Source organism: Oryctolagus cuniculus, chromosome 18 (assembly GCF_051225735.1).
Source record: "Oryctolagus cuniculus isolate XC-2025 breed Fujian yellow rabbit chromosome 18, ASM5122573v1, whole genome shotgun sequence".
Lineage (NCBI taxonomy): Eukaryota > Metazoa > Chordata > Mammalia > Lagomorpha > Leporidae > Oryctolagus > Oryctolagus cuniculus.
Window position 1 is genome coordinate 17,549,259 of NC_142884.1, and position 27,574 is coordinate 17,576,832.

The window sequence follows — 27,574 nt, forward strand, 5'->3', positions numbered from 1 at the left end:
CATTATTGAAAGTTGGAAAGGAGAAACGGACACGGGGCCTGTCGGCGACAGTGCTCCCTTACCCACGGAAAGCCTATGAAGGTGGATGCGCAAGTCCTTGGACAAGACAAACAGGAGTGTGCTCCAAAGACAGAACTGGCCATACTTCTGTTCTTTGGGGAGGTCCCTGGCATTTAGTTCCATGTGCCACGGCCAACAGGAGTAGGGTCTGCAGCGTCCGTCTGTCCCTCTGGCCAGACCCTCACTGTGTGGTACTCCCGGCTGGTCATCCCTTGGCACCTAACGCCTCTGCCTTCTCCCGTTTTCTGGTTATTTCTGCCGGAGCTGCCTTGCTGCAGAGGCTAAAACTGCCTGCTGCCTGTGGCCGCGGCAACGCAGCTCCTACTCGGCGGCTTTCGTCTCCGACACTACCTCCAGCAGGCAGACAGCCCCCAGCCCCACGCTCCGACCCTCAGGTTTCCACTGCACCACTGCCACTCAGGAAGATTCCTGGATGCCAACTTGAGGGGGCCGCTCCGGAGGTGGGCTGTCGGCGGAGACGGCCCTCCACGGGGCTCCCGTGCACCCGAGGGCCCTCGTGGTTGACTGGAAAAACCAACTCCGCACGCGATGGTTTAGTCTCTTTCCCGGTCCTGTAAACAGTGTAATCCCCGACCCCGGAATGTTTTCTCTGAAACTAACCACATCCTTGGAGAGCGGCCTTAGGCACACAGTATACAGAACTTGGCTTTTTAAAATGGAGAGGCAAAGAGGCAAAAACGATGTCACTCCCCAAAATGCCCTCAATGGCTGGAGCAGGACCAGGCCAATGCTAGGAGATGGTCCCTCAAGCCAGGACTCTCATGGGCAATAGGGACCCAGTTACTTCAGTTGGCTTTGGCACTGGCATGAGGCTGGCGGCAGCAGCCAGAGCCGGGCCCTGGATCCAAGCTCTCCGATGGGGGCTGCAGCCCTTCGCTGCCAGGCTGTGTGCCCACCAGACAGAAGCACCGTACTGGCCGTTAACCCCCACCAACCTGGTTCTGGCCCTTGACGTTCTGGGATACAAATACTCAGGAAAAAAAACTGTTTATTGATTTGAAAGGCAGAGTTGGAGGGAGAGACAGAGGTCTTCCACCCACTGGCTCACTCCCCAGATGGCCACAACGGCTGGGGCTGGACGAGGAAGCCAGCTTTTCTCGGGCCTCCCAAATGGGTGCAGGGCCCGAGCACTTGGGCCATCCTCCACTGCCTTCCCCGGCCACAGCAGAGAGCTGGATTGGAGTGGAGCAGCCGGGATTCAAACCAGTGCCCATACGGGATGTTGGCACTGCAGGCGGCAGCTTTACCCACTATACCACAATGCCAGCTTTTTAAAAAGGATTTATTATTTGAAAGGCAGAGTAACAGAGAACCATGAGCTGGTTCATCCCCCAAATAGCTGCATGGACGAGGGTTGGGCCAGGCCAAAGCCAGAAGACATGAACTCCCTCGGATCTCCCACGTGGGCGGCACAGGCCCATGCTCTCGGCCACCACCCTCTGCCTTCCCCAGAGCATTAGCAGAGTCGGACCGGAGAGCAGGCAGGACTTGAACTGGCACTCCTCACACGGGACCTAAGTGTCACCAAGAGGCGGCTCACCTGCTGCACTACCATGCCAGCCCCTCAGAATCCCGATGGGTCACCCTTTGGGAGGTTCCAAGGGGCTGACAATCCCCCAGCAAGTCCCAAGCTTGGCTTCCACCCAGCTGCTGGGTCTGAGATCGGCATTATTTTATTTATGGGCTGAGATGCCAGCCCGGCACTGTCTCAGAAATGCTGGCAGAAGCCTCAACCTTCCCTCGAAGGGTCAGACGGGGGTGAATCGAGGGCAGAGACCAAGGAGGTGCACACGTGCTCACGCAGTGGGCTCGGGACCTGCCACGTTGTGCCACGCTGCTTGCTGCAAACCCCGAGAGATGGCCTGGGTGAGAGCTCCAGGGGCAAAACCCGCCCAACTGAGCCAGCCGGCAGTGGCGTGGCCACGCTCAGCACGGGCAGGTGTTCAGCCATCTCACAGCAGAGCACCGGCGTTCGACTCCTGGCTCCAGTGACTCAGTCCAGCTTTCTGCTCCTGTGCACCCTGGGAGGGGCTCAAAATCCGAGTCCCTGCCTCCCACATGAGACTCCTGGATTGAGGTCCTGGCTCCCGGTCACAGCCTGGGCCAGGCCTGCCGCTGTGGGTATCCGGGACATGAACCAGATGTGAGTTCGCTCGCTTTCTGTACATCTCTCCACCTCCCAAATAAATAAGTCAAGTCCACTCAGTGGTGGTGGTCAGGATTTTTAGAAACAGGTAAGTGCGCACCAGAGTTCACCAGGCGCAGGGCGGGTGCCGGCCGCTGAAGCGTCCCCGGCACTCAGTCGCATGAACACCACCTCGCCGCGGAGCACGTCCTGCGGGCCTGCTTCTCTGATGGGCACCCCAGTGCCCTGTGACGATTCTGGCGGAGCTGAAATGAGCAGTCTCACAGAGCAACAAAGCGCGTGTTGAAAGGAATTTATTTTAAAAGGATAGGCCCTTTTAATTAAATTTATTTTCTTCCTTTCAGAATCCTAATAAAAAAAAAACCCTCAGCTTTTGCTTACTTAAAAAAACATGAATCACACAAATGAAGCAGCTATGAAAACATCACGTCTGTGATGGGAAAGGAGACAACGGGAGTCAACGCGAGCCAAGGCCACCACCCCTGGAGGAAAGACAGGACGCGGACAAGGACACGACTGGCCGCTGCCAGACCGCCTGCCAGGGACTCGGAGCCACGGGCGAGCAGCGCAGAGCACGCCGCTCGCACGGCTCTGTCGGGACACACAGTCCGCCCCGCGCCGGCTCGGGCGCTCACAGGACGCCCGTGCTCTTCACCAGCTGCTCCTTGTCGTCCGCGGAGCTCCAGACAGTGCGCAGGGCGCGCTCCTGCCTCTTCCGCGCCACCCGGATCAGGCAGACCACAGAGGCTCCCAGGAGGAGGATCAGGACCATGATGAACTGCCCCGCCAGGACCACCACTGTGGGCAAGAGGGGCGCGTGAGGCCACGGTGGCACGGCAGGGTCCACTAGGTGCACAGAGCGGCGGCCTGTGTTCATTTTAATCAGAAGCCCCCGCCACCGCCCGGGGCAGCCTGCAGAGCAGTCAGAGGCCAGCAGGTGTGAAAACCACTCCCCTCTTGGGCGAACGTAGACCCCAACCCCGATGGCTGTGTTCGCATACACCCTGGGCTGCAATAAAGACACATGTGACCTGCAGGTGGTGGGGTGTGGTGTGTGTGTGTGTGTGAGACGGCCGCCTGTGGAATGAAGCCTGGGGGAGGGCAGCGCCGGTGTGCGTGTGTGTGTGTCTCACACGGTGCCTGTGTGTATTTACGTGTGTGTCACGCAGTGCCTATGTGTGTGTGTGTCACGCAGTGCCTGTGTGTGTGTGTGTGTGTGTGTCCGTTGAGACGGCCGCCTGTGGAATGAAGCCTGGGGGAGGGCAGTGCCGGTGTGAGTGTGTGTGTGTGTGTCTGATGCAGTGCCTCTGAGTGTGGGTGTGTGTCTCACACGGTGCCTGTATTTATGTGTGTGTCACGCAGTGCCTGTGTGTGTGTGTGTGTGTGTGTGTCTGTTGAGACGGCCGCCTGTGGAATGAAGCCTGGCGGGGCAGCGCCGGGAGGATCCCTCTTGCTCCTAATTGCCCCAGTCCATCCCACCAGGCAGCTCAAGGTGCTGTATTACCAGGTGGGGCTGAGGCCGAGCCCCACACCAGGCCCCTTCCGGGCACTACTCCCCCCGCCCCTGCCGGGGACACTGTCCCCGCACTCACGAGGGGGCAGCCTTGCAGGCCAAGTCTTGGCTCAGAAACAGGTCAAGAGGAGGCCAAACCGGTGTGGCAGGTCCTCTGTGCCAACCCACGTCCACAACTCAGCCTCAGAGACAGAGGCGGGAGGACGCCAGCCTCCCCGTCAGGCCAGACTGCTTGGGGACAACAGCACTGGTCCGTAGCTCATATGGCCCCCTCCTGTCACCTGTGAAGACCCTTCCCACCCCCACCCCATGCTGCAGAGACCCAGCCTAGCTCGGGGCCAGCCTCAGGCCTGTGGGCGACAGATCCCCAGATCCCCTACCCCGCCCCAGCTGCAGGATGGGACGGCCTTGTGTGTCTGACTCACTCCCTGCCCCCGCTGTGTACACTGCTGGGCGGGACAAACACCCCCATGTGTTCCAAGTGCCTTCCCAGTCTTGTGTAGAAATTTTTTCCACCTAAAAGATGTGTTAGTGAAAGGCAACGTGTCTGGGAGAACCTGAGCTACAGCAGCGCAGCGGGGCTTGCAGCGAGCTCTGGCAAGGCCGGCAGGGGCAGGGGCAGGGGTCGGGGGGGGGGGCAGGGCCACTCACCTTTACTGCTAGTGGGCAGGGCAGGGTACCCCTGCTTGCCTGCAAGAGAACACACAGCCGAGGTGAGCACAGAGCTGCACCGACCAGGAAGGCTCGGCCGTGGGGCCCGCACCCACCAGGGAGCTCCTCCCGAGGGCCCCTACCCACTCTGGGGGCGGAGGCCACCAGCCCAGCGGGGTCCCAAAGCCAGGCATCCCGGGGCGGGGGGCTCACCGAAGCAGCGGCCCATGCACGCCTCCTGGGACGGGTAGCTGTTCTTGTTGCCACGGCAGCCTCCGTAGATGAACTTGTCGCAGGAGTTCTTCTCAGCATCGAAGTACCAGCGCGGGAAGGCCGCACGGCAGGGCCCGGTGACTGCCTTGGCAGTGCAGTATTCTAAAGGGAGCAAGGGAAAGGGAGCCCCGGGAAGAGATCAGCAGGACCCAGGAGAGGGCTGGTGGCCAGCGGAGGGGCTGCCGTCTGGTAGAGGCTGTCGGCCAGACACGGCCCAAGCACCTGGCAGTCTGCTCTCCACCCTCTGACACCTCGCTGTGTGCCAGCACGGCTCTCGGCACGTTGCACGCACTGGACTCCGGGGGCTCTGTCCTGGGACCCTCACTCCACACAGCCCTCAGCCAGAGCTGGTGAGGGGACACCAGAACAGCACTCTGCCACCCAACTTCGGCCCCAGGGAGCCGCCCCGAAGCCCTGCCTAGCGCCCACAGAGAAAGTTCCGGAGCTATATACCTTCATAGCTGAAGCCATCACCAGAGGCGTCGTCCGAATCCTGCCTCCTGGAAACTGAAACACAAACACGTGCGTCAGGAGGCGGGCACGCACACGGCACACGGCTGCACGGGGAGGCTCTCTCCCACCCCTCCCCGGGTGCTCTGGGTGAGCTGAGAGCGCCCCGCCAGGGAGTAAACGCGGACCCAGGCAAAGCAAGGCCGGGACAGTCACACAGCTCCTGGCCGGGCTGAACCGAAGTCATTCCAGCCGGACTCTGAAGCATCCCGACAGCCACCGACCTCGGCCTGCTGTAGGGGTGCTGGTGTCTGTGCCCTCGCGGTCTGTCCCACTGGCCTGGCAGGACCCGCTCCCCGGGGACGGCCTTTGGGAGAGCCGGGCTGGCCCCTCAGGGTATGTACGCTACTTGCATCGGGACCACTCACCCCAGGCTCCCGATGCAGAGTCCTTTAAGCATAAAGGAGGCAGGGGCGGCTGCCACCAGCACTACAAAGCAAGCTGACACAGAGCGCAATCAAGGCCGGCCGTGGAGCAGGGAGGAGACAGCAGTGACAACGAGGAGCAGAGGAGGCGGAATGGGGGGGGGGGGGCCGCAAGCGCAGCCAGCAGCCCAGAGGGCAGGGTGGGGGCCTGAGCCCCAGAGAACCCCTCCACAGAGGAAAGCTGGAGGTGGAGGCTGGGGGCCTGGGCTTAGCCTGCTGCGTCTCAGAGCATAGAAGCAGGAGGTAGGAGGCTGGGGGCCTGGGCTTAGCCTGCTGCATCTCAGGGCACAGAAGCAGGAGGTAGGAGGCTGGGGGCCTGGGCCTAGCCTGCTACGTCTCAGAGCATAGAAGCAGGAGGTAGGAGGCTGGGGGCCTGGGCTTAGCCTGCTGCATCTCAGGGCACAGAAGCAGGAGGCAGGAGGCTTTTGCAATCCCAAACTCCCAAGTGGCCTCCCCCTACCACACGTGGGGCCTCATTCCACCATCATGGGCCCTTGTCAAGAACCTACCACTCGGGACAGAGACGTCAGCTCCATTCCTGCTGGTGACCTCCTCATCACTGGGATTTTCTGCAAGGGGATAAACAAACCACACAGTGAGCACAGCCGTCCCGAGACCGCCCAATGAAAACTCTGAATGCGGTCTCGGAGCAGCTGTGCCTCTCATGGCCACTCCCATTTCTGCTTTACCTGGGGCCTTCAAGGCAGACTAGACCACAGCATGCCTGCCACACTCAGAGATACGGAACCAGGATGGCCTCTGAGGATCAAACTTGAAGCTCACTGGAAGGGGACCAGTGCTGAGGTGCAGTGGGTTAAGCCGCTGCCTGCCATGCCAGCATCCCCTCTGAGCACCAGTTCAAGTCCCAGCTGCTCCACTTCCAATCTAGCTCCTTGCTGGTGGCCTGGGAAAGCAGTGGAGGATGGCCCAAGTGGTTGGACCCCTGCACCCACATGGGAGACCCAGAAGAAGCTCCTGGCTTCAGATTGGCTCAGCTCTGGCCACTGTAGCCATTTGGGGGAATGAACCAGCAGATAGGGGAAGATGTCTCTCTCTCTCTAAGTCTGCCTTTCAGATAAATAAATAACTATTAAAAAAAAAATCAACCAGAAGGGAATCAAAACAGACTTGCAGGTCAAATAATCTAATTGTATCTACTCATCCACAGAATTAAAAAAGCTAAGGGGTGCACGTGAGAATGCACTGACTATTCCTGGACAATACACTTCACAGTGGACAGCGTGGTCAGTTCACTGACCCCTCCCAGCCCCACAAGTTAAACAGGGGTGGAGAGACCAGCCAGCCAGGAAGGGAGGGAACCCTGACTCGGGGCCCCCCACTGGTCCCAGGGACCAGCCCGGGCTGGCCTAACCTGACGTTAACAGTCCCCTTGCAGGCAGCTCCTCTTGTTCTGCCCCTGCCAAGAGGCTGGCTCGGAGGAGAAAAGGCGCAGGCCCAGGGACGGGAGTGTCTGGACCCTGGGCGGTTCCGGCTTCCGGCATGGATTCATGCACTGCCATCCTCGCTCCCTGGCTCCCCACAGAGCTCGCCTGCCCAGGCAGAAGGCGCCAGCCAAGGACTGCAGCGACGGCTGCTCAGGCACTTGTTCTCCCCACGGACGCGCGGGAGCAGCGCTGAGGCAGACAAACGGGCTTGCGTGGCCCTCAAGGTGAGCACCTCCCGGCTCCGGGCGGCAGTCTGCCTCGGCGCCCAGCGCCTCTGCCGTGTTCAGCTGTCCCGCCCTGAGCCCGGGCAGGTGTCTGCGCTACTTGGCGCCTCATGGGGAGCGCACAGGAGAGGCGGCAAAATCCTCACAGCTGGTGACACGGAAACACCACGCACCCTTCCCTCAGTCCCCGTCCAGCGGGGCTGCCGTCACCCCGCAAGGGGAAGGCCCTGCCGTGATGACCTGAAGCTGCCCCAGCTCGGGGCACAGTGCTGTGGGCCTCACCCTGGGGTCCAGCCAGGGCCATCCCCGTTTTCTCCTCCGTCACAGCTTCTCTGCTCTCTGTGTGCACAGCTCAAAGCCGAGAGCGATCCCAGCGAGTGCAGACAGCAGGCTGGGGGGGGTACGTGCAGGGCTCACAGCTGCCAGCAGCGTGCGGAGCGCGCCAGGGGCCCAGCACCAGGGTGTCAGGAAGAGAGCCGGAAATCACACTCACGTCGGGAGAGGGCACCAAAGCCCCAGCTCTCGGGATCGAGTGCATGAGCAGGCCCCAGAGGGCCTCCTCTCCTTGCCCCAGCTCCCGTGGAGCCAGGTCCACTGCTGGGGCTCCCGCTGGTTCCAGGCACGGCTGATCCCACAGAGCCCCTGTCGGTGAGGGCCGCGAGCAGGCTGCATGCCAGGACACCCATTCCCGCTGGAAGGCGACTCCTCACCTGGCTGAGTGGGCTTCTCAGGTCATCTGTCCCAGAGGAGAAAACCCCAAGCACCCAGGGAGCAAGGCGGCGGCCTGGCCTGAGTGCGGCCGTGGAGACCAGCATGGGACAGAAGGCGCACACGCGCAGCGGACAGCCCGCCTCTGGACAGCACAGAGTTCCGAGACGCGCTCACCTGTGACGCCAGCGCACCTCTCGAGACACTCCTCCTCGCTCTGGTAGTTATTGTCGTTCCCCTCACAGCCACCATACACAAACTGCTGGCAGGACCCGGCGGTGGCGTTGTACCACCACCGGGGGATGGAGGCCCGGCATCGCCCCACCTCCTGCGAAGCGCGGCACAAGTCTGAAACACAGGCAGAACTGTGAGTGTGGGGCAGTCCTGACCAGGGAGGGCCTCACCATTTCCCAGGTCCTCTGAGAAGTTCCCTAGAGCCACGGGGCCCTGGCTGCGGCGATTCCTTCCTCCTGACAGACACGCCAGCCCCGCTACCAGCTGTACTGCACCTGCCACTGCTTCTGTCCCTGTCCCTTGAGCGAAGACGGACACCTCTGCCCAGAGGTGTGACTGTGAGAGGCACAGCAGATGCCGGGACCCTGCAGGCTGCCCCCTGTCCTCCCAGGCCACTTCACCCTGAAATCCCTACAAGAGCCCCAGGAAGCAGCCCCCGACTCCAGTTCCCCACTCACACCCAGGCCACAGGCAGCTCAGTACGCCTGCTCCACTCCAGGACGGCGCCCGTCTACACACTGGCCTGGGATTTCCTTATTCTGAGAAAAGGGAAACAAAAGAGTATTACAAAATCCCAGCCAGACGGCCTACACGAGACTAAGGTCGGCGCACTGTCTTAAAAAGCTACAGATGAGGAGCCGGTGCCGTGGCTCAATAGGCTAATCCTCCACCTTGCGGCGCCGGCACACCGGGTTCTAGTCCCGGTTGGGGCGCCGGATTCTGTCCCGGTTGCCCCTCTTCCAGGCCAGCTCTCTGCTATGGCCAGGGAGTGCAGTGGAGGATGGCCCAGGTGCTTGGGCCCTGCACCCCATGGGAGACCAGGAAAAGCACCTGGCTCCTGGCTCCTGCCAGGATCAGCGCGGTGCGCCGGCTGCAGCGGCGGCCATTGGAGGGTGAACCAACGGCAAAGGAAGACCTTTCTCTCTCTGTCTCTCTCTCACTGTCCACTCTGCCTGTCAAAAAAAAAAAAAAAAAAAAAAGCTACAGATGAGGAGCTGGGGTTGTGGCATGGCAGGAGGAGCCGCCACCTGCAGTGCCGGCATCCCAGTGGGCGCTGGTTCGGGTCCCAGCTGTTCTGCTTCTGATCCGGCTCTCTGTGGAGGCCTGGGAAAGCAGTGGAAGATAGCCCAAGTCCTAGGACCCCTGTGCCTGCATGGGGGACCCGGAGGAGGCTCCTGGTTCACGGCTTCAGATCAGTAGAGCTCTGGCCGTTGCAGCCCACTGGGGAGTGAATCAGTGGATGGGAGACCTCTCTCTCTGCCTCTCCTTTCTCTGTGTAACTCTGACTTTCAAATAAATAAATAAATCTTTAAAAAAAAAAAAAGAAAGCTAAAGATGAACATGTGCTAGAGGTGTCATCTGCACCAACTGAGCCCCTTCCTGGAGGACCCGAGGAGTGGACGCTCAGGGCGGCACCTGGCGCAGCAGTGAGGGCGCCACTTAGGATGCCCACACCCCTCTGAGAGCCTGCTTCCAGTCCCGGCTCCACTGCCGATCCGGCTTCCTGCTAATGTGCATCGTGGGACGCAGCAGGTGACAGCACCCCTGCCACCCACCTGTGGGACCCAGAGGGGCTCCAGACTCCTGGCTCCAGGCTGGCTCAGCCTGGGCTGCTGCAGGCATTTGGGGAGGGAACCAGCAGATATAAGAGCTCCCTTTCTCTCTGTTACTTTGCTTTAGTAACGATCAATCAATTAATCTTCATTAAAAAGCCATGTATCTGAACCTTTCATTTGAATGAAACCAATTCTATTCAGAAAAGGCAAACCAACAGAGGCAGGACGCAGACAGGCGCTGCATGGTGCTGGGGTGGGTGGGCACCAGGACTTTTGGGGGATGGAAATGCTCTAGAATTGGACTGTGGTGGCGGTTGCACAAATGTCTTTGGATCTTTTAAAAAAGATTTATTTATTTGAAAGGCAGAGTTACAGAGAGGTAGAGGCAGAGAGAAAGAGAGATTTTCTACCTCCTGGTTCATTCCCCAAATGGCTGCAATGGCCAGGTCTGGGCCAGGCCAAAGCCAGGAGCTTCTTCCGAGTCTCCCATATAGGTACAAGGGCCCAGGACTTGGGCCATCTTTCATTGCTTTCCCAGGCACATTAGCAGGGAGCTGGACTGAAGTGGTGTAGCTGGGATTCCAACTGGTGCCCACGTGGGATGCCAGCAGTGCAGATGGCTGCTTTACCCAGGATGCTACTGCACTGGCCCCAAATCTTATACTTAAAATGAGCGATTTAATGGTAAATTTTAAAACCCAGGAGTACCTTCTGCCTGTAACACATTCAGCAGAACCAGCTGGGAGGACACGTGCAGCAGGTATTCCTGGTGAGCCAAAGGTCCCAGAGCAGACCAGCAGGAGTCCCCTGGTGCATGCTTCTGCCCAGCCCACACAGCTGCCACCAACAAGACCAGACAAGGAGGACCCCCCAGGGCCTCGCTCTGGCCCCACAAACATCATCAAGGCAGGGGTTCTCCAGGGCCACAGAGGCAGGGCAGCTCTGTTGGGGCCCTGGGTCACTCTGGTCACAGAGAGGACTTATACACCGTCAACAGGTGAACTACAGCACAACCACAACAAAGAAAAACCCGAGGGAGAGCCCGACGCAGCCCAGGTCAGCTAGAGGAACCAGCAGCGCCCACACCGCAGAATGAAGCGGGGGGCTAGCTTCTCACAGCCAGATACACGCTCTGCATGGGGTGCGGAGCCTCAGCACATGGGAAGAGCAAGAGAAAAACAGCCCGTCAAGGCCTGGGTGGCCGTCACCTTGATGAATCCACCGTGGCACTGCCCAGACCTGGCGCGCATCTTTCCAGTGTCTGCTCAGCACCAGCGGGCATGCTGACCGCAGCTAACAGAGCCCTCGAGACACACGGAACCACGGCATTGCTGACTCGTCTACACTGAGCAAACCGACCCTTGGCAGACGGAGTGGCCTGTTCACCCACACAGCACCCCAGACAGCAAGTGCACACAGAGCAGGCTGTTCGGACCAAGGCAAGCTGGCTGTGCCTGCCAGGCAGCTGCCAGCACACAGCTTGGGCAGGGCGCCACCAGCCAGGTGCTCACAGCCTGCCCGGACACACTTCCTGTACACACACTTGCTGTTGCCTCCGACCAGTCTTGCAGGCCTGGGAAGCCATTTTGTCTGCAGATGGCGGCTCACATGTGCTGGGCTGGGGGAAGAGGAGGGCCACCCTGCTGTCTCAGTGAGATCCGTCCTGAGGAACGTGGACTAAGACAGGAATCGTGGAAGACAGAACGCGTACCGCTGAAGCTGGCTGATGGTACCTGGGGGTTCCTGAACTGTTCCCACTCTTTTATGTGTATCTGAAAATTCTTACAAAGGACAAACCTCTCTCTACTCGCTGCGCCCTGGCTCTCTTCACGCGAACTCCACCAGATCCTCCTCAGCAGGGGTGCAGAGCGCCGAGGCCGCCATCGGGCACTGCGCTTGCTCACCTACGCCTCTCGGGGGACAACGCCGCAGCAGTGCCACCACTTCTGGCGCTGTCCTGCAGGGAGCCTCTGCAGGAAGCCAGAGGCTCTGTGGTACTCAGGTGGCTGTCATGGCTGTCACCTGCCTCAACTGGAGCACTGTGGCAGATCCAGACCAAAACCAGGAGCACCAGGAGACAAGAGCCCCCAGCTGAGCCACAGGCAGAGCCCTGCCCCCACGGCTCACACCGCAGGCACATCGCACACGCGCTTCCACGGCCACAGCAGGACCGAGAGTGGGTGGCAGCAACCCTGCTTCTCAGATGAGGACGCTGAGTCTTGGGGGGGCCCAGGTGCTAACACAAGGACCCCCCCCCCAATCTTGACCAAAAGAAAAACCATGAATCAACGGCCCTGAGCGGGAACACAGAGCCCCGGAATTGCCTAAATTCCACACTCGCAGGGCCTGCCTCAGTCTCCGGGCCCTGTGTGTGCCTCTGCTCAGTCCCCCTTAACGGACAGGCCGCGGCCCAGGCGCCTCTGCCCGAACCCATTTTCAGGAAGCTGTTCCTCAATGAGCAATCCTATTAAGAGATGATAAAATAATCGAGAAATGATTGGTCTTGGAATAGCACTGGGAAGCAACAGTGAAAAATGTTTCAGATAGGTTTCAAGTCCTACTTCTGTGCTCTCAATTGCTAAGGCAAAATCACTTTGTCTAAATGTGTCCAAATCGCAAGTAACCGAGACAGGTGAACTGAAGGAAGCCATATTTGGGTATACTGGAGAATTCATGAAGCAGAAGGGGAACTCTCCCTGACAGGGAACGGTAACATACTCTGGAATCCCGTCAGAAGTGGTAAAAAACTCACACATTCTCTGAAATACGAACCCAACTGACAGACTCCTGGCAGGCGTTCTGAACATGAGCTGTTGCAAAACTGAGCGCGGACTGGTCTTCGGGAATGAAGTCAGGGAAACAGGTTTCCCTGGCTGTGCAGGCGCCAGCCGAGGCTCGCGCAGCCTCACTGGTAGGCAGCCGGCTGGACTCACCTGCTGCCGCCTCCTCACGAGGACATTACGCACTCTCGGACCCCAGGCACTCCCTAAGCTATGCCCGGCTGCCGCTGCACCTGCTCCGCAGTGCGTTCACTTGAATGGCATAGTTCAAACGTACGGAAAGTACAGGCAATAACGCCGGGGCATCTACTCTTCAGCTTTTTCCAATTCTAACATTAAACATGTTTTTTTCCTAAAGATTTATTTATTTAAAAGGAAGAGTGATAGAAAAGGAGACAAGACCTCCCCCCTGCCGCTTTCCAAATGTCCACAACACCCAGGGCTAGGCCTGGCAAAAACCAAGAGCCAGGAATTCCATTTGGGTCTCATGTTAAGTACTCAGGCCTTTCCATGCCTTCCCAGGCAGGTTTTTAAGAAGCAGGATCTGGTGCCAGTGCTGTGGCTTAGTAGCCTAAGCCTCTGTCTGCGGCATCGGTGTCCCATATGGGCGCCGGTCCGAGTCCCGGCTGCTCCTCCAAATTCCAATCCAGCTCTCTGCTGTGGCCTGGGAAAGCAGCAGAAGATGGCCCAAGTCCTTGGGTCCCTGCACCCGCATGGGAGACCTGGAAGAAGCTCCTGGATTCGGATCGGCGCAGCTCCAGCCGTTGCAGCCATTTGGGAAGTGAACCAGTGGATGGAAGACATTTCCCTCTGTCTCTCCCTCTCACTGTCTGTAACTCTACCTCTCAAATAAATCAACCTTAAAAAAAGGGAGGGGGGGATCAGGGGCAAATGCAGTGGTGCAGCAGGTTAACCCTCAGTCTGCAGCGCCAGCATCCCATATGGGCAGCAGTTCAATTCCTGGCTGCTCCACTTCGGATCCAGCTCTCTGTTAATGTGTCTGAGAAAGCAGTGGAAAATGACGCAAGTTCTTGGGCCCCTGCACCCACGGGGGAGATCTGGGAAAAGCTCCTGGCTCCCTGGCTTCAGATTGGCCCAATGCCAGCTGTTGCAATCATTTGGGGAGTAAAGCAGCCAATGAAAGATCTCTCTCTTTCTCTAATTCTGCTTTTAAAATAAACAAATCTTAAAAAAAAAAAAAGGCAGGATCAGAAGCAGAATAGCTAAGGTTTGAACCAGTGCTTCAATGTGGGAGGCAGACACCCCAAGCAAGTGGCTTAGCCTGTTGTGCCACAATGACCACAGTTAACACTTAAAAATTTCATCTTCATTATCTGAGAGGCAGAGAGGTCTTCCATTGGCTCATTCACTAACAAAATATCTGCAACAGCTGGTGCTGGGCCTAGGTCAAAACCAGGAGCCTGGAACTCAAGCCAGGTTTCCCTTTTGGGGAGCAAGGACCCAAGGACTGAAGCCATCACCCACTGCACCCAGGGTGCACAACAGCGGGCAGCTCACCAGCAGCAGAGGGGCCAGGACTGGAAGCAGGCACTCCGACGTGGATGCGGCTATTTCGAGCAGTGACCAAAATGCTGTGCACATCCACCCCTCAATTCGCACATTTTTAAGGGACTGAGCTATCACAGATTCTTACATATCTCTGTATGCCCCTCACTTCAACCCCACCTTCTCTCTCCTTAAAGTTAACATCCACTTCGAACTTATTTTCTTTTATTCATTTCATGTCCTGTTCAGAGTAAAGGCACTTAAAAAAAAAAAAAAAAAAAAAAAAAAAGAACTTTTTTATTTGAAAGGCAGAGTTAGAAGGAGAAACCGAGATCTTCCACCCTGGCTCATTACCCAGATGGCCATATTGGCAGGGCTAGACCAGGTTGAAGCCAGGAGCCAGGAGCTTCCTTCTGGTTTCCCACAAGTACAGGGGCTCAAGCACTTGGGCCATCCTCTGCTGCTTTCCCAGGCCACAGCAGAGAGCTGGATTGGAAGTGGAGCAGCCAGAACTCAAACCGGTGCCCATATGGGATGCCGGCATGGCAGAAAGCAGCCTAACCCTCTATGTCACAGCACAGGTCGGTAAACGCACTTTTAAGCAAGCCAAAATACTTTTCCTAGGGTTCTAGTCCCTGACAAACGTTTGCTCCCAGGCAAACTTCAGCTCAGGGCTTCTTGCCTCACCAAAGGCCCAGCTGGAAAAGCCTGGAGCACCCCACGAGCCGGGCCTCCCTCGGTCACTCCCACCACCCGTCTTCCCCGGGGCTTAGCCAGCAACATTTTTCTATCAAGAGCCAAGAGCGGGCACAGGCAGCAGCTGCTGGGCACAACACAAGATCGCACAGAGCAACCGTGGAATCAACAGGGAGAATGACAACTTTTCTGTTAAAACATGAAGAACTCTGTTGGTTATAAATATAAAACACCTATTTATTTAGTACGTTTTAAGTTAAGACATTAAAAAAAGTGAGAGTCAAAGCATTCACAGGGCAGGCACTGTGGCACAGCGGGTTGAGCCACAGCCTGCAGTGCCGGCATCCCATATGGGCACCAGTTTGAGTCCAGATGCTCCTCTTCCGATCCAGCTCTCTGCAATGGTCTGGGAAAGCAGCAGAGGATGCCCAAGTCCTGGGTCCCTGCACCCACAGGAGACCTGGAAGAGGCTCCTTCCTGACTTCGGTTGGGCCCAGCCCCGGTCACTGCAGCCATTTGGGGAGTGAACCAGCAGGTGGAAGATCTGTTATTATTTTTTCTTTTCTTTACATTTTATTTATTTACTTGAAGGTCAGAGTTACAGAGGGGCAGAAGCAGAGAAAGAGAGAGAGGTCTTTACCCACTAGTTCACTCCCCAAATGGCCACAATGACTGGAGCTGAGCTGAACCAAAGCCAGGAGCCAGGAGCTTCTTCCAGGTCTCCCATGCCCGTGTAGAGGCCCAAGGAGTTGGGCCATCTTCTACTGCTCTCCCAGGCCATAGCAGATAGCTGGATTGGAAGAGGAGCAGCCGGGACTAGAACTGGCACCCATATGGGATGCTGGCACTGCAGGCAGCAGCTTTACCTGCTACACCACAGCACCGGCCTCTCTGTTACTCTTTCAAACACATAAATAAATCTCCTAAAAGAAATCAAAGTGTTCAATTTCTTTGCAAAACAACTGCCAAGCCGAGCTGGAACTGAGCTGTGGCCGCCTCCCCATCCTGCTTAGACACGGAGCGAGCACCATCACCAAGCCACTCCCAGCAGCCACCAACAAACGCTTCTCTGCACTCGGGTCAGCTTCTGACACCTTATCCTCGGCTCTTTCAGTGCCACAGCCACACGCCTCCCCTCTGGGACGCCCTCAGCCAGCGGCCCTGGCTGCGTTTCCAGAGGCTCTCAAATGGCAGCAGCATCAGCGGACCGGAGCCGCGCTGTTCACGATCCCCTGCAACCTCACTCCCAGCGCCGCCATCCGCCCCTCCCCCGGCTGCACTGTCTATTCGGACCAGTTCCCTCTGCCATCCAGTTTCATGAACTGGCAGAGTTTATCACAGGGAGACAGGAGGGCAGCAGCACAACCACAAGCTCTGCTGTGGGCAAGCTGCAGTCGTGCAGGACCAAGCCCCATGAGCCAGTGGGACCCTGCGCCAGTGTCGTTTACATGCCGACCAGCGGACACAAGAGCTAGCAGCTGAAACTCTGACTCACAGCTAGCAAACTGTTGTAGCTCAAGTACGAACCTTGATGTTAAGGACCTGAAGTTCTTTAATCAAATGTGGTAAAAGAAGTGTATGTATGTCGAAAACTGTGCCCGGGCCGGCACTGCGGCGTAGTGGGTTAAGCAGCCACCTGCAGTGCCGGCATGCCATAGGAGTGCTGCTTGAGTCCCGGCTGCTCCACTTCCGATCCAGCTCTCTGCCATGGCCTGAGAAAGCAGAAGATGGCCCAAGCCCTTGCACCCCTGCACCCACGTGGGAGAGCTGGATAGAAGCTCCTGGCTCCTGGCTTTGGATTGGCCCAGCTCTGGCCATTGCTGCCATCTGGAGAGTGAACCAGCAGATGGAAGACCTCTCTCTCCGTCTTTCCCTCTCTAACTGCCTTTGAAGTAAATAAATCTAAAAAGAGAAAACAAAATTGTGCCTTCATGACACAATTTGGTGTCATGAAGCATTCTTTTGTTTTCAACTATCTTCAGGAAGAAAAAGTGGGGGGCCAAGGGGCCAGTGTTGTGGAACAGCTGGCAAAGCCGCTGCCCGCGAAGCCAGTATCCCACGTATCCACTTTGAGTCCCGGCGGCTCCACTTCAGGTCTAGCTCCCTGCTAATGGCCTGGGAAAAGCAACGGAAGATGTCCCGAGTACTAAGGCCCTGCCAGCCATGTGGGAGACCCCAAAGAAACTCCTGACTCCTGGCTTCAGCCTGGCCAATGCAGTCATCTAGGGAATGAACCAGTGAACGGAAGATCTGTCCCTCCCTCTAACTGCACATGGGTGCAGGGGCCCAAGCACGTGGGCCATTTTTTGCTGCTTTTCCAGGTACATTGGCAGTGAGCTGGATTGGAAGTGGAGCAGCTGGGACTTGAATTGGTGCCTATATAGGATCCTAATGTTGCAAATGGCGGTTTGACCACTGAGCCACCGCATCAGCCCCAATAAATAAATCTATTAAAAAAAAAAAAAAGATACCACAAAGAGAGCTCTTAAGAGTCACTCAATTCAAGAGTTTCAAAGAACATGGGCAAAAAAAAAAAAAAAAAAGGCGCCGTGGTACAGTGGGTTATAGCCCCAGCCTGCAGCCCGTATGGGCACCGGTTCTAGTCCCGCTGCTCCACTTCTGATCCAGCTCTCTGCTATGACCTGGGAAAGCAGTGGAAGATGGCCCAACTCCTTGGGTCTCTGCATCCGTGTGGGAGAGTGAAGAAGCTCCTGGCCCCTGGCTTCGGATTGGCACAGCTCTGGCCGTTGTGGTCATCTGGGGAGTGAACCAGCAGAATGGAAGACCTCTACCTCTTTCTGTGACTCTGTCTTTCAAATAAATAAAATAATTCTTAAAAAACAAACAAACAAACAAAAAAAAAAAACGCAGACACACGCACAGCTCTACTTTTGACAGGCTTCCACGGTTTTCCTTTTTTCTTTTTTTTTCCAAATTTTAAAGTGCAGCTCTGGGTTCACAACAAAACTCAAAGGTTTCCCATATACTCCCTGCCGCTCTACGTGCACACAAGTCACTCCTCGTCATCCGCAGCACTGAGAACGGCTTCTGTGTTCCAACCCTGTGAATGCATCCCAGCGACCGCTACAATCCAAAAGTTGTACTTGTGAAATTCATATCTACTAAATAAAAGCCTTCTATAAAAAAGGGTCACAGAGGTGAATTATGGTCCTTTTTGTTTGCATACATTTTTTTCAGTTAAAACAAAATATATCAACTATGTGGTAAATAAAACCGAATATACTAAACTGCCTAGTCTCTTGAGCAAACACTAAGTAACACATGTTTGGTGGGTAACTCGTGTGTAACAACGGTGACTATACAATTTATTGTCTGCACCAAGACAGCTTTTAGACTGAAAGGGTGTGCCCCCAAGTCACCCTGAGGCCCGCAGCAGTGCAGGCTGCAACTGTCCAGGGTCCAGTAGGCCCACTCCCTGGGAATGCTGGTCCCTGCCCTTCAGGAGGTCCAGGCTGGAGCAACAAGACTCGTTTGAGTGGAAATGAAAATTACACAGATAAGACACGACAGTCACACCCTACATTCAAAGGTCTCGAAGCCACGCAAGTCTCAACGGCAATGTCCACAGGCTTTGGTACAGGTGAGTGACGCAAGGCAGCAGTGCGTGGGGCAGATAAGACAACCTACGACAGGGCGGTGGTCCTGTGAAGGCCCGGCATCCCCTGGGGCACTTGTCCTTATCTCCCTGGACTTCTTTTCCCATTTATTCCCATTCACAGAACATGTGCATCAAAGAGGAATAAACCCCACGTCCAAGTCTGGCTCATCCAAAAACCAAAAGCATGCAGATTCTAGAGACCCGGAGAAGGCCAAGCTCTGATGAGGGAATGATCCGTGGGCTGGGGAGAAAAGCTGGCAATGCCGGGGAGACGGGCAATCCTGTGAGTGGGCCGCCCACCCCAGAGCGAGACGGCCTCCGCCTGCAGTGCTGGCATCCCATATGGGCACCAGTTCGAGTCCTGACTGCTCCACTTCCAATCCAGCTCTCTGCTATGGCCTGGGAAAACAGTGGAAGATGGTCCAAGCCCTTGGACCCTGCACCAACGTAGGAGACCTGGAAGAAGCTCCTGGTTCCAGATTGGCGCAGCTCCGGCCGTTACAGCTAATTGGGGAGTGAACCAGTGGGTGGAAGACCTCTCTCTTTGCCTCTGTAACTCTTTCAAATAAATAAATTAATTAAAAAAAAATAGATAGATCTGTCCTGTAACTCTTGCCTTTTCAAATAAATAAAATCAATCTTAAAAAAAGAGGAGGTGGGTTCTCTGACAGAGTACCAATATTATAAGAGTGCTGTGAAGATTAAAGGAGTTTTGGATTTTAATCATTTTAAGTGCCTTCAATATTATCTGGCACGGCACCAGTGTGGCGCAGCAGGCTAAGCCACCATTTGCAATACTGGCATCCCCTATGAGCGCAGGTTCAAGTCCTGGCTGCTCAGCTTCCAATCCAGCTCCCTGAATTGGGAATGGGCCTTGGAAAGCAGAAGATAGGCCAAGTACTTGAGCCTTTGCCACCTCCGTGAGAGACCGGAATGAAACTCCTGGCTTCCGCCTGGCCCAGCCCTGGCTGTTGGGCCATTTGGGCAATGAACCAGTGGCTGGAAGATCCCTCTGTGTCACTCTGCTTTTCAGATAAAATAATTTTTTTTTACAAAGATTTACTTATTTATTTGAAGGCAGAGATACAGAGAGAGATCCTCCATCTGCTGGTTCATTCCCCAAATGACTGCAACAGCTGGAGCTGGGCTGATACGAAGCCAGGAGCTCCTTCCTGGTCTCCTGTGTGGGTGCAGGGGCCCAGGCGCTTGGGCCATCCTCTGCTGCTTTCCCAGGTGCATTAGCAGGGAGCTGGATGGGAAGTGGAGCAGCTGGGACTCACAGAGGATGCCGCCACTGCAGAAGGAGGCGCAGCCTTCCACACCACAGCGCCCGCCCCAAAATAAACCATTTAAAACTATTTTTGGCACAAAGCTTTTAACAAATAGTAGATAGTGCATTTTTATGAAGACTGGACTAACACAAGGACAGTGGAATGAAGATAAAGGATGACGTGTTTCACTGAAAAGTCCAACCAAATAAGGTGGCCAACAGGACACACGGTTAGCACAAGCTCACGATAAACTGATGCTCCAACCGCCCAGCGGCACCACCTGCAAAGCTTCAGGCGACCTGCACCCTCACCTCCCCCAGGGTGAGACAGTGGCAAGGCCTACGTGCCAGGCAGATCAAATCCTATACCTAATCCTGCACCACTCCAGTACAAGGCAGGGGCCAGGGAGGCAGAGCACCTAGGGTAGGAGAAACCACGCTTTAGATACCCACCTGGATTTTAGTACCTGGCCGCTGCAGAACGAGGACAGGAAAGCTCTGTGAGGGAAGAGGCACTGAACACCCGAGAGGAAGCTGGGCCTCTGAATTTTCCCAAGCCAAATGCCAAACTTGGCATTTACTTTATACTGTCTTATTTTATGGCGACCTATAAATCCATCTGTTCTGGTCAGTGTGATAGGCCTACATTGAGGGCTTCTGTTCCCAGTATACACAACTGCTAACTACCTATCTCTTCTAGGTCCAGGTGTCTGGATGTCATCACTTTTAGGACAAGCAAATCAGAAGCTTTAAAATAATCCCCAGGTATTTATGGGGAAAGAACACTTAGAACCACGAGACCGACTGAAATTGCACTCATAAACCCTGCTGCTTTAGATATAAAAGTGTGCGTTTCCTCACACAGCAGCACTGCACAGCACCGCTGCCGCCCTGACCTCCCCCCCTCCAGCCCGGCCAGCTGTGACTAACATGGCCGGAGCGAGCAGTCCCCATCCTTCACGGAACCACCTGCTGTTCATTCACATCTGCAGGTTCTTAACCTTTTGCAAATCACGGATCATTTTCTGACACTGATGAAGCGAACAGCCCTCTCCCTAGAATATTGTTTCTCAACCTTTTTCTCAGCACCATCCAAACAGCCATTTTAGACCTATTTTTCCTAACAGCTCCAGGACATTAATATGACAGAAAAAACGCAGAGTGACCCTTTGGGAAGTCGCATTACACCGTCTAGTATTTTCTAATACCTCCTCGACCGTAAATGGCAGGCTTTGGGACAGCAGCAAAATACTGTAGGAAAACTGAGGGACTTCCGGCACTGGGGCCGTGGTGCAGAGGGTTAAGCCACTGCCTGTGATGTAGGCATGCCATATGGGTGCCAGTTAAAGTCCTGGTTGCTCTACTTCTGAGCCAGCTCCTTGCTAATGCCCCCTGAGAAAGCCGCAGAAGATGGCCCAAGTGCTTGGGCCCCTGCACACAGGAGACCCAGCAGAAGCTCCTGGCTTCAGCCTGGCCCAGCCCCAGCCGTGGCAGCCATCTGAGTAGTGAAGCAGTGGATGGAAGATGTCTGCCTCTCTCCACTCTAACTCTGCCTTTCAGAAAAAGTTCTTGGGCTCCAGAAGCCATGAATCCAGGACCCAGAAAAGAACTGGTTTCCACCTCAAACACTGGTGTGTACAACATCTAAGTTCTCGTCCTCATTTCTAAAATAGCTTTCAATAAAAATGTCTTTCAAATAAACTTCACATTAATTAAGCCCAAAGTTGCTGGGCCTTAGAATCCATGCTTCAATTTTTCTGCATAGGGAGTTTCCAAAAGGATACTGTTAGAAACCACCCGGGATAGCGGGTAAAGCGGCTGTCTACAGCGCCAGCATCCCATATGGGAGCCAGTTCAAGTCCTGGCTGCTCCACTTCTGATCCAGCTCCCTGCTAATATACCTGAGAACGCAGTGGAAGCTGGCTCAAGTACTTAGGCCCCTGTACCCATGTGGAGACCAGGAAGAAGCTCTTGGCTCTGGATCAGCCCAGCTCTGGCTATTGGAGCCACTCAGGAAGTGAACCAACAGACAGGAGATGGTTCTCGGGGCCAGTGCAGTGGTGCAGTAGGCTAAGCCTCTGCCTGAGGCACCAGCATCCCATACTGGCACCAGTTCGTGTCCCAGCTGCTCCTTATCCGATCCAGCTCTCTGCTTATGGTCTGTGAATGCAGTGGACAATGGTCCAAGTGCTTGGGCCCCTGCACCCACATGGGAGACACTGAGGCTCCTGGCTTCAGATTGGCCCAGCTCCAGCCAATTGGGCATCTGGGGAGTGAACCAGGAGATGAAGACCTTTCTCTTTCCCTGTCATATAAATCAAAAATAAAATAAAATAAAATAAAATAAAATAAAATAAAATAAAATAAAATACCACCTGGGAAACACCACTTGTGACATCCACAATCCATGCTCTGCTGCTGGGGTCACCTTGTTAGTCATGTGCCCAGCAGGCGCCGCCACCTGGGGTTAATGAAGTCATTTCGTGTGACCCCTGCAGGGCTCTCCCCCACCCCCATGAGTCACAGGCCATCATCCCTTACAGGTCCTCCTTCGTCAGCCTCAGGTCATAGTAAACAGAGGCTTGGCTGCCTGGCCAACCACCTGAAGCCAGCAGGCGTGGCAGGAATAGCAGAATGGCAGCTAGGTAAACTGAGAAAGGGGCAGGGTGAAAGAGAAGTCGGCTTTCTCTGCCCAGCTCTCAAATGCTGGCTTCTGGTGCAGGGGCCACTCTCCCTCAGGGCACTGAAGGCAAGGTCCTCCCGTTCTTTTGGGTCTCAGAAGGCCACGGCTGCAGATTGGGCTCGCCAACCCTCACTGTACTTCTCTCCATAGCCCTGACGACCAGACAAGGACATTTCAAAAAGTTCGTGGAGGGCCTGGCGCCTGCATAGTAGGCAAAGCCACCTCCTCCTCCAGAGGCAGCATCCCTTACAGGTGCCACTTCACTGCCAATCCAGCTCTGCTGTGGCCTGGGAAAGCAGAAGATGGCCCAAGTGCTTGGGCCCCTGCCCTGACGTGGGAGACCCAGATAAAGCTCCTGGCTCCTGGCTTCGAACTGGCTCAGCTCTGGCTGTTGTGGCCATTTGGGGAATGAACCAGCAGATGGAAGACCTCTCTCTGTTAACTCAGCCTCTCAAATAAATAAATCTTAAAAAAAAAAAAAAAAACCCACTTCATGGAAAAATGGAATCAAGTTTTGGTATAAATAATTTTGAAATTCATGGAGTTTTTTCTTTTGAGAGGCAGACAGCAAGCGCCAGAGAGCTCGCTCCCATCCCCTGCTTCACTCGCCAAACACCCGCTGGGGCTGGGGCGCCAGGAACAAGAACACAACCCAGGTCTCCCACATGGGAGGCAGAAGCCCAGTGACCTCAGCCATCACTGCTGCCTTCCTGCACTGACAGGAAGCTGGAGTCAGGAGCTGGAGCTGGGAAGCCAACCCAGGCCTCCCTGGGGCCCCAGGATAAACAACTGCTTTGCGTGAACTTTCTGAAACTCGCCCACAGACTCCTGTTCAGGTTTGCCGTACACGATCCTCTTCCCACGGACCACCAGCCACGAATGGGGGAGGGCGGGCTGTCTGGTTCAAAGCCAAAAATGGTGTCCAGCACTTGGTGGGCACTCAGCACATACGTGCTGACTCAATCGGTCTCTCAAACTGTCCTGCCAGCAAGTAGGGCAGGCGTGGCCCCCACCAGGGACAGAACAGCAGCAGACGCTGCCTGGGAGCACCCCCACTCATCACCAACTCTGGCTTCGACCTGTTATATTACCTCTGACCTCCGGGCGTGAGGAGGAAGGGAAAGAGGATGACCAACCAGCTGACCAGAGCCATGCGGGGAGTCATCCGCTTAGTTAGGGTTCTGGGGAAGCTATAATTAACCCAGGTGAATGCAGACGGAGGACTGCCTGGAAGCGTACTAGAGGTTCTGGAATGAATGCTGTCCGGGCGCCAGTGGAAATTCCCAAGAACAATCCACAAAGGACCAGGCGCCAAGTAAACATTAACAAGCCCGGATGCCCAAGGCCAGGCTCAGAGCTGCGGGCGGCAGGAGCCACACCTGACCACTCCTAAAGGAATTTTTGCAGTTCTGCTCTGAAGAGAAAATACATTACTGGGCCTTGCATTGCTCCTCCGGGATTCACCACCTCGGGGAGAGAGGGAAAAATCGGGCATTTTTGCAATGACCGGGAAAAGGGTTCTTGGGATAGCAGTGACACACACACAGTGCAACAGGTGGCACCTATCCCCATCTTTTACCAAATGAAGCAAACTCTTTTTAATTTATTTGAAAGGCAGAGAGAGAGAGAGAGACAGAATATCTTCCACCTGCTGGTTCACTTCCCAGATGGCTACAACAGCTAGAGCTGGGCCAGCCAGAAGCCAGGAGCCAGATGGGACTCCACCTTAACCTGCTACGCCATAGCCCACAGCGCTGGCCCCTATGAAACAAATTCTTAAGGTGGGGGGTGGTCACAACCCAAAGGCCCAGAGACAGGGCAGGCAGGCAACGGAACCGAGTGAGGCCAGTGGCACGCTACGGACGGGGACACACAGAGGTCCTGTCCAGGGAGGCAAGCCACCCTTGAAAGCTACGTGGCAACACAGGCTGCCGCGTTCTGGTCTGGTTCCACCAGATCTTCATAATTTTCAGGAAAAGTCAAAAACCAAATTTTTACATTAAAAAATTTCCAATTCCAGAAACTGTAAGTCACGTCAAGGCAGCGCGAGGCCTCCTGGGAACGGACAGTTTCCAACACAAACACAAGCTCAGTTCTCCCTCTCTCCTCCACAGCTGTCTGGAGTCAGGACACCAGGGGCCAAGCCCATGTGTCCAGGGCAGCCACCAACCACCCTGCCCTCCGTCCACCGCAAGCAGCCTTGGCCACACTGGCTTACACCGTCCGGGGACGCTATCACAGCCCTGAGCTGGTGTTCATCCCCAACAGCCCATCTCCCTCTCCCAACTCTTGGGCCCTCTCGGACTCAAGACCTATCTTCAGCAACATCTCTCACTTCCTCAATCTCTTCCTGTACGTTCTTTCCATTAAAAAAAAAATTCATTTATTTATTGAAAGGCAGAGTGACAGAGAGAGCGATTCTTCCATCTGCTGGATCACTCCCCAGATGACCACAACAGCCAGGGCTGAGCCAGGCTGAAGCCAAAAGCCTGGAACTTCTGGGTCTCCCACGTGGGTGCAGGGGCCCAAGCACTTGGGCATCTTCTGCTGCCTTCCCAGGTGCATGAGCAGGGAGCAGGGTTGGAAGTGGAGCAGCCAGGACTGGAACCCGCGGCTTGCCCGCCTCCTTCTCTGACCCTTCCTGCCCCGGACTCTAGGAGGCTCTCTCCCCAGAGGACAAGCCCCAGGCGCCCCCTCCCGCAGCACAGTCTCCCCACCCTCTCTCCTCCCCACTCCCAGGCACCACCTGCTGAGCCAGGTCTCCCACCCCTCCTCCCTGCCCCCAACTGCAGCTGTAGACACTGCCACAGGCCGCACGGCTCCACACCTAGGTGGACGATGCTGGCCTCTGTTCCCTGCCCTCCCTGCCTGCAGTGGCCTTGTCCCCCACCTCCCGGAGACACCGAGACAGACCCAGGTCCTTCCGCACCTTGCTCCCTGTGCCCTGTTTTCCTAGAGCATTCCCCCAGAACCTCAACCCCAGCCACCTGCAGGCCCTGGGCCCGTGTTCAGATTGAATCCCTCAATCAACCATTGCGAAGTCCCCTGCACACATTCTCTGGTCGCTTCTCTCTCTCCAGCACTCGCCTGGCGGCACCTGTGCAGCAGCCCGCAGCTGGAGAAGCATCTCACACTTAGCTGACCTTGCTCTGCCAGAAAACCACAGCAATCAGCACAGGGGGAAAAGTCAAAGCTGTTTCTTGCCTCAGATTAAGCTGTTCGGACTTCCAACAAACAGCACTTCAGATAAGAACTTCACCAGCCACACAGCAGTACTGGCGAGAGGTCAGAAGGTCCCGCCAGGCACACAGAGCCAGGGGCCACCGCGGACAGACGGGGCCTGCAGAGTCACCATCACCCTGCTTCCAAGGATAAAGCTAGCTAGCTCAGGGCAAGCACCAGCTGGAGTCACAGCCGGGGACCTGGAAGGTACACCCCACAGAGCTGCCTCGGCTGGGAGCCGGCGTTGGGGCAGCAGACTAAGCCTGGGCTTGCGACGCCAGCCGCCCATACTCCACTGTCCCTCCAATTCCCATCTACTCCACTTCCAACTCCGCTCCCAGCTAACGCACCTGCAAAGCAGCAGATGGCAGCCCAGGTCCTTAGGTCCCGGGTTCCTGGCTCTGGCCTGGTCCAGGCCCAGCTGTTTGGGCCATTTGGGGAGTGGACCAGTGAAAGGAAGACCTGGCTCTGTGTCTCCCTCTCTCTCTCTCTGTCACTCCTTCAGATAAATAAGACTTAAGAAAATTACTTCAACCGAAAAAGTGCAGAAGGGCCACCATTTCCAGTTCAGACCACAAGAGGGGTCAACACCCCCAGCCCCCGATTCCTGGGCCCCAGGAGTGAATTCTCTCCACCAGGTCTTGTTTTTCCTGCTTCAGGCACAGGGAAGCTAACCAATCCCCAAGAGTTAGACTCACTTCCTGCTCTCTCCCCCTCTCCCCTCCCCAGCCCTGTGGCTCCTGCCCACTCCTCCCACCTCCCGCCGCCGCCCCCCCCCCCCACTCCCGCTCCGGCCTCAGGGGCTCTGACTTTTTCTGGAAAAACAACCAAGCTTGTTGGGCTTCAAGGCCTCTGCGCTCCACCATCCTCGAGGATGCCCCGCGGCTCTCCCCTCTTGGCGGGAGAGCTCCCGGGACCACCGGAGCTGAAGCATCCCCTGGCCCAGTCCTTTGCCCTGCCTCTCCCACTAGGACCCAAGCACTGTGAATGCGGCAGCCTGGCTTGTCTGTGCCCGCAGACCGCTGACACACAGCAGGGACCCTCTAAGTGTGGCGGGATCAAGGAATCCCTGTTTCCAGAGCCGTTCCCAGAACCCGCTGGTGCCAGTCTGGGGCAGCTCAGGTTGCCCCAGCACAGGGAGACGCCCAGCTGCTCGGGCCCACCCTCACCCTCGCCCTCGCCCCTGAAGCCAACTTCCTCCTCCTCCTCCTCCGTGCGGCTCCCGCTGGGCACCCCTTTCTTCTTGGGCACCCACTCTACCCAGACCGCTTTCACGGAACGCCGCTGCCCAGCACCCAAAGGGGCCGGCACGGACGCCAACCCCGCCGCCAGGGCCCCTGATCCGGTCTTCGGGTCGGCTTCGCGGGCTCCCGCTGCCACACGAAGGGCCCCCTTCCCGGCCCGCGACCCCTGCTCCCCGCAGCCCGCGGGCCTCCCCCCGGGCCCCCTCCGACGGCTCCACCGCGCTCCGGGACGCCACACTGTCGCCCCCCACCCCGCGCAGCTCTCCCGCCCCTCGGACCCCGCCTCCGGCTTCCCAGCCACCCATCCCCGCGGGACGCCCGCCGGGTCCTCACCGTGGATGCTTCGCTCCCCGCCGGCCGCCTCGGCCCGGCAGAGCAGCAGCGATGCCAGCAGGGCGAGGAGCGCCCGGCAGCGCCTCGGCCCACACAGCTGCGCCATAACCGGCTCCACCCGGGACGCCCAGGCGAGGCCTCAAGCCGGCGACCGTTGGGGTCTCTCTCGCGATCAGGTGCGCGAAGACCCTGTCCGCGCACGCGCAGTGGAGGGCCGCGCGCTCAGGTGCCGGCGCCCCCCGAGGGTCCGCGGAGTGGGCAAGCCTCTGGCAAGGCCCGTTCTCGGACCTTGGAAACCGAAAGCGCGCGCGACCGCTTCGGCCCTCTCCGCGCTCGCCCCCAACGACACCCCGCGACCCTCCCTGGTCCCTAATCGCGCCGCACGCCCAGACACTCGGGGGGCGCCAAAGCCAATGGCGGACGCCTGGAAGCAGCTAGAAGTTAGCCAGCCAGGC

At 56.7% G+C, this 27,574-nt stretch overlaps 1 protein-coding gene across 3 annotated transcripts; it reads right to left on the reverse strand.

Annotated features, from left to right (window-relative positions):
- Positions 1 to 2,504: 2,504 nt before the first annotated feature.
- SPINT2 (serine peptidase inhibitor, Kunitz type 2) lies at positions 2,505 to 27,574 on the reverse strand. Of its 3 annotated transcripts, XM_008257263.5 has the most exons (7): positions 27,120 to 27,574; positions 8,154 to 8,324; positions 6,109 to 6,168; positions 5,118 to 5,171; positions 4,605 to 4,766; positions 4,392 to 4,430; positions 2,505 to 3,025 (listed from the first exon to the last, which is right to left on the reverse strand). In XM_008257263.5, exons 1-7 carry the CDS (start codon positions 27,223 to 27,225, stop codon positions 2,859 to 2,861), a joined length of 759 nt encoding a protein of 252 aa, XP_008255485.4. In that variant the 5' UTR covers positions 27,226 to 27,574; the 3' UTR covers positions 2,505 to 2,858. The 3 variants fall into 3 exon arrangements, with proteins under 3 accessions (XP_008255485.4, XP_089175355.1, XP_051702653.3); XM_089319229.1 differs by lacking the exon at positions 8,154 to 8,324; XM_051846693.3 differs by lacking the exon at positions 6,109 to 6,168.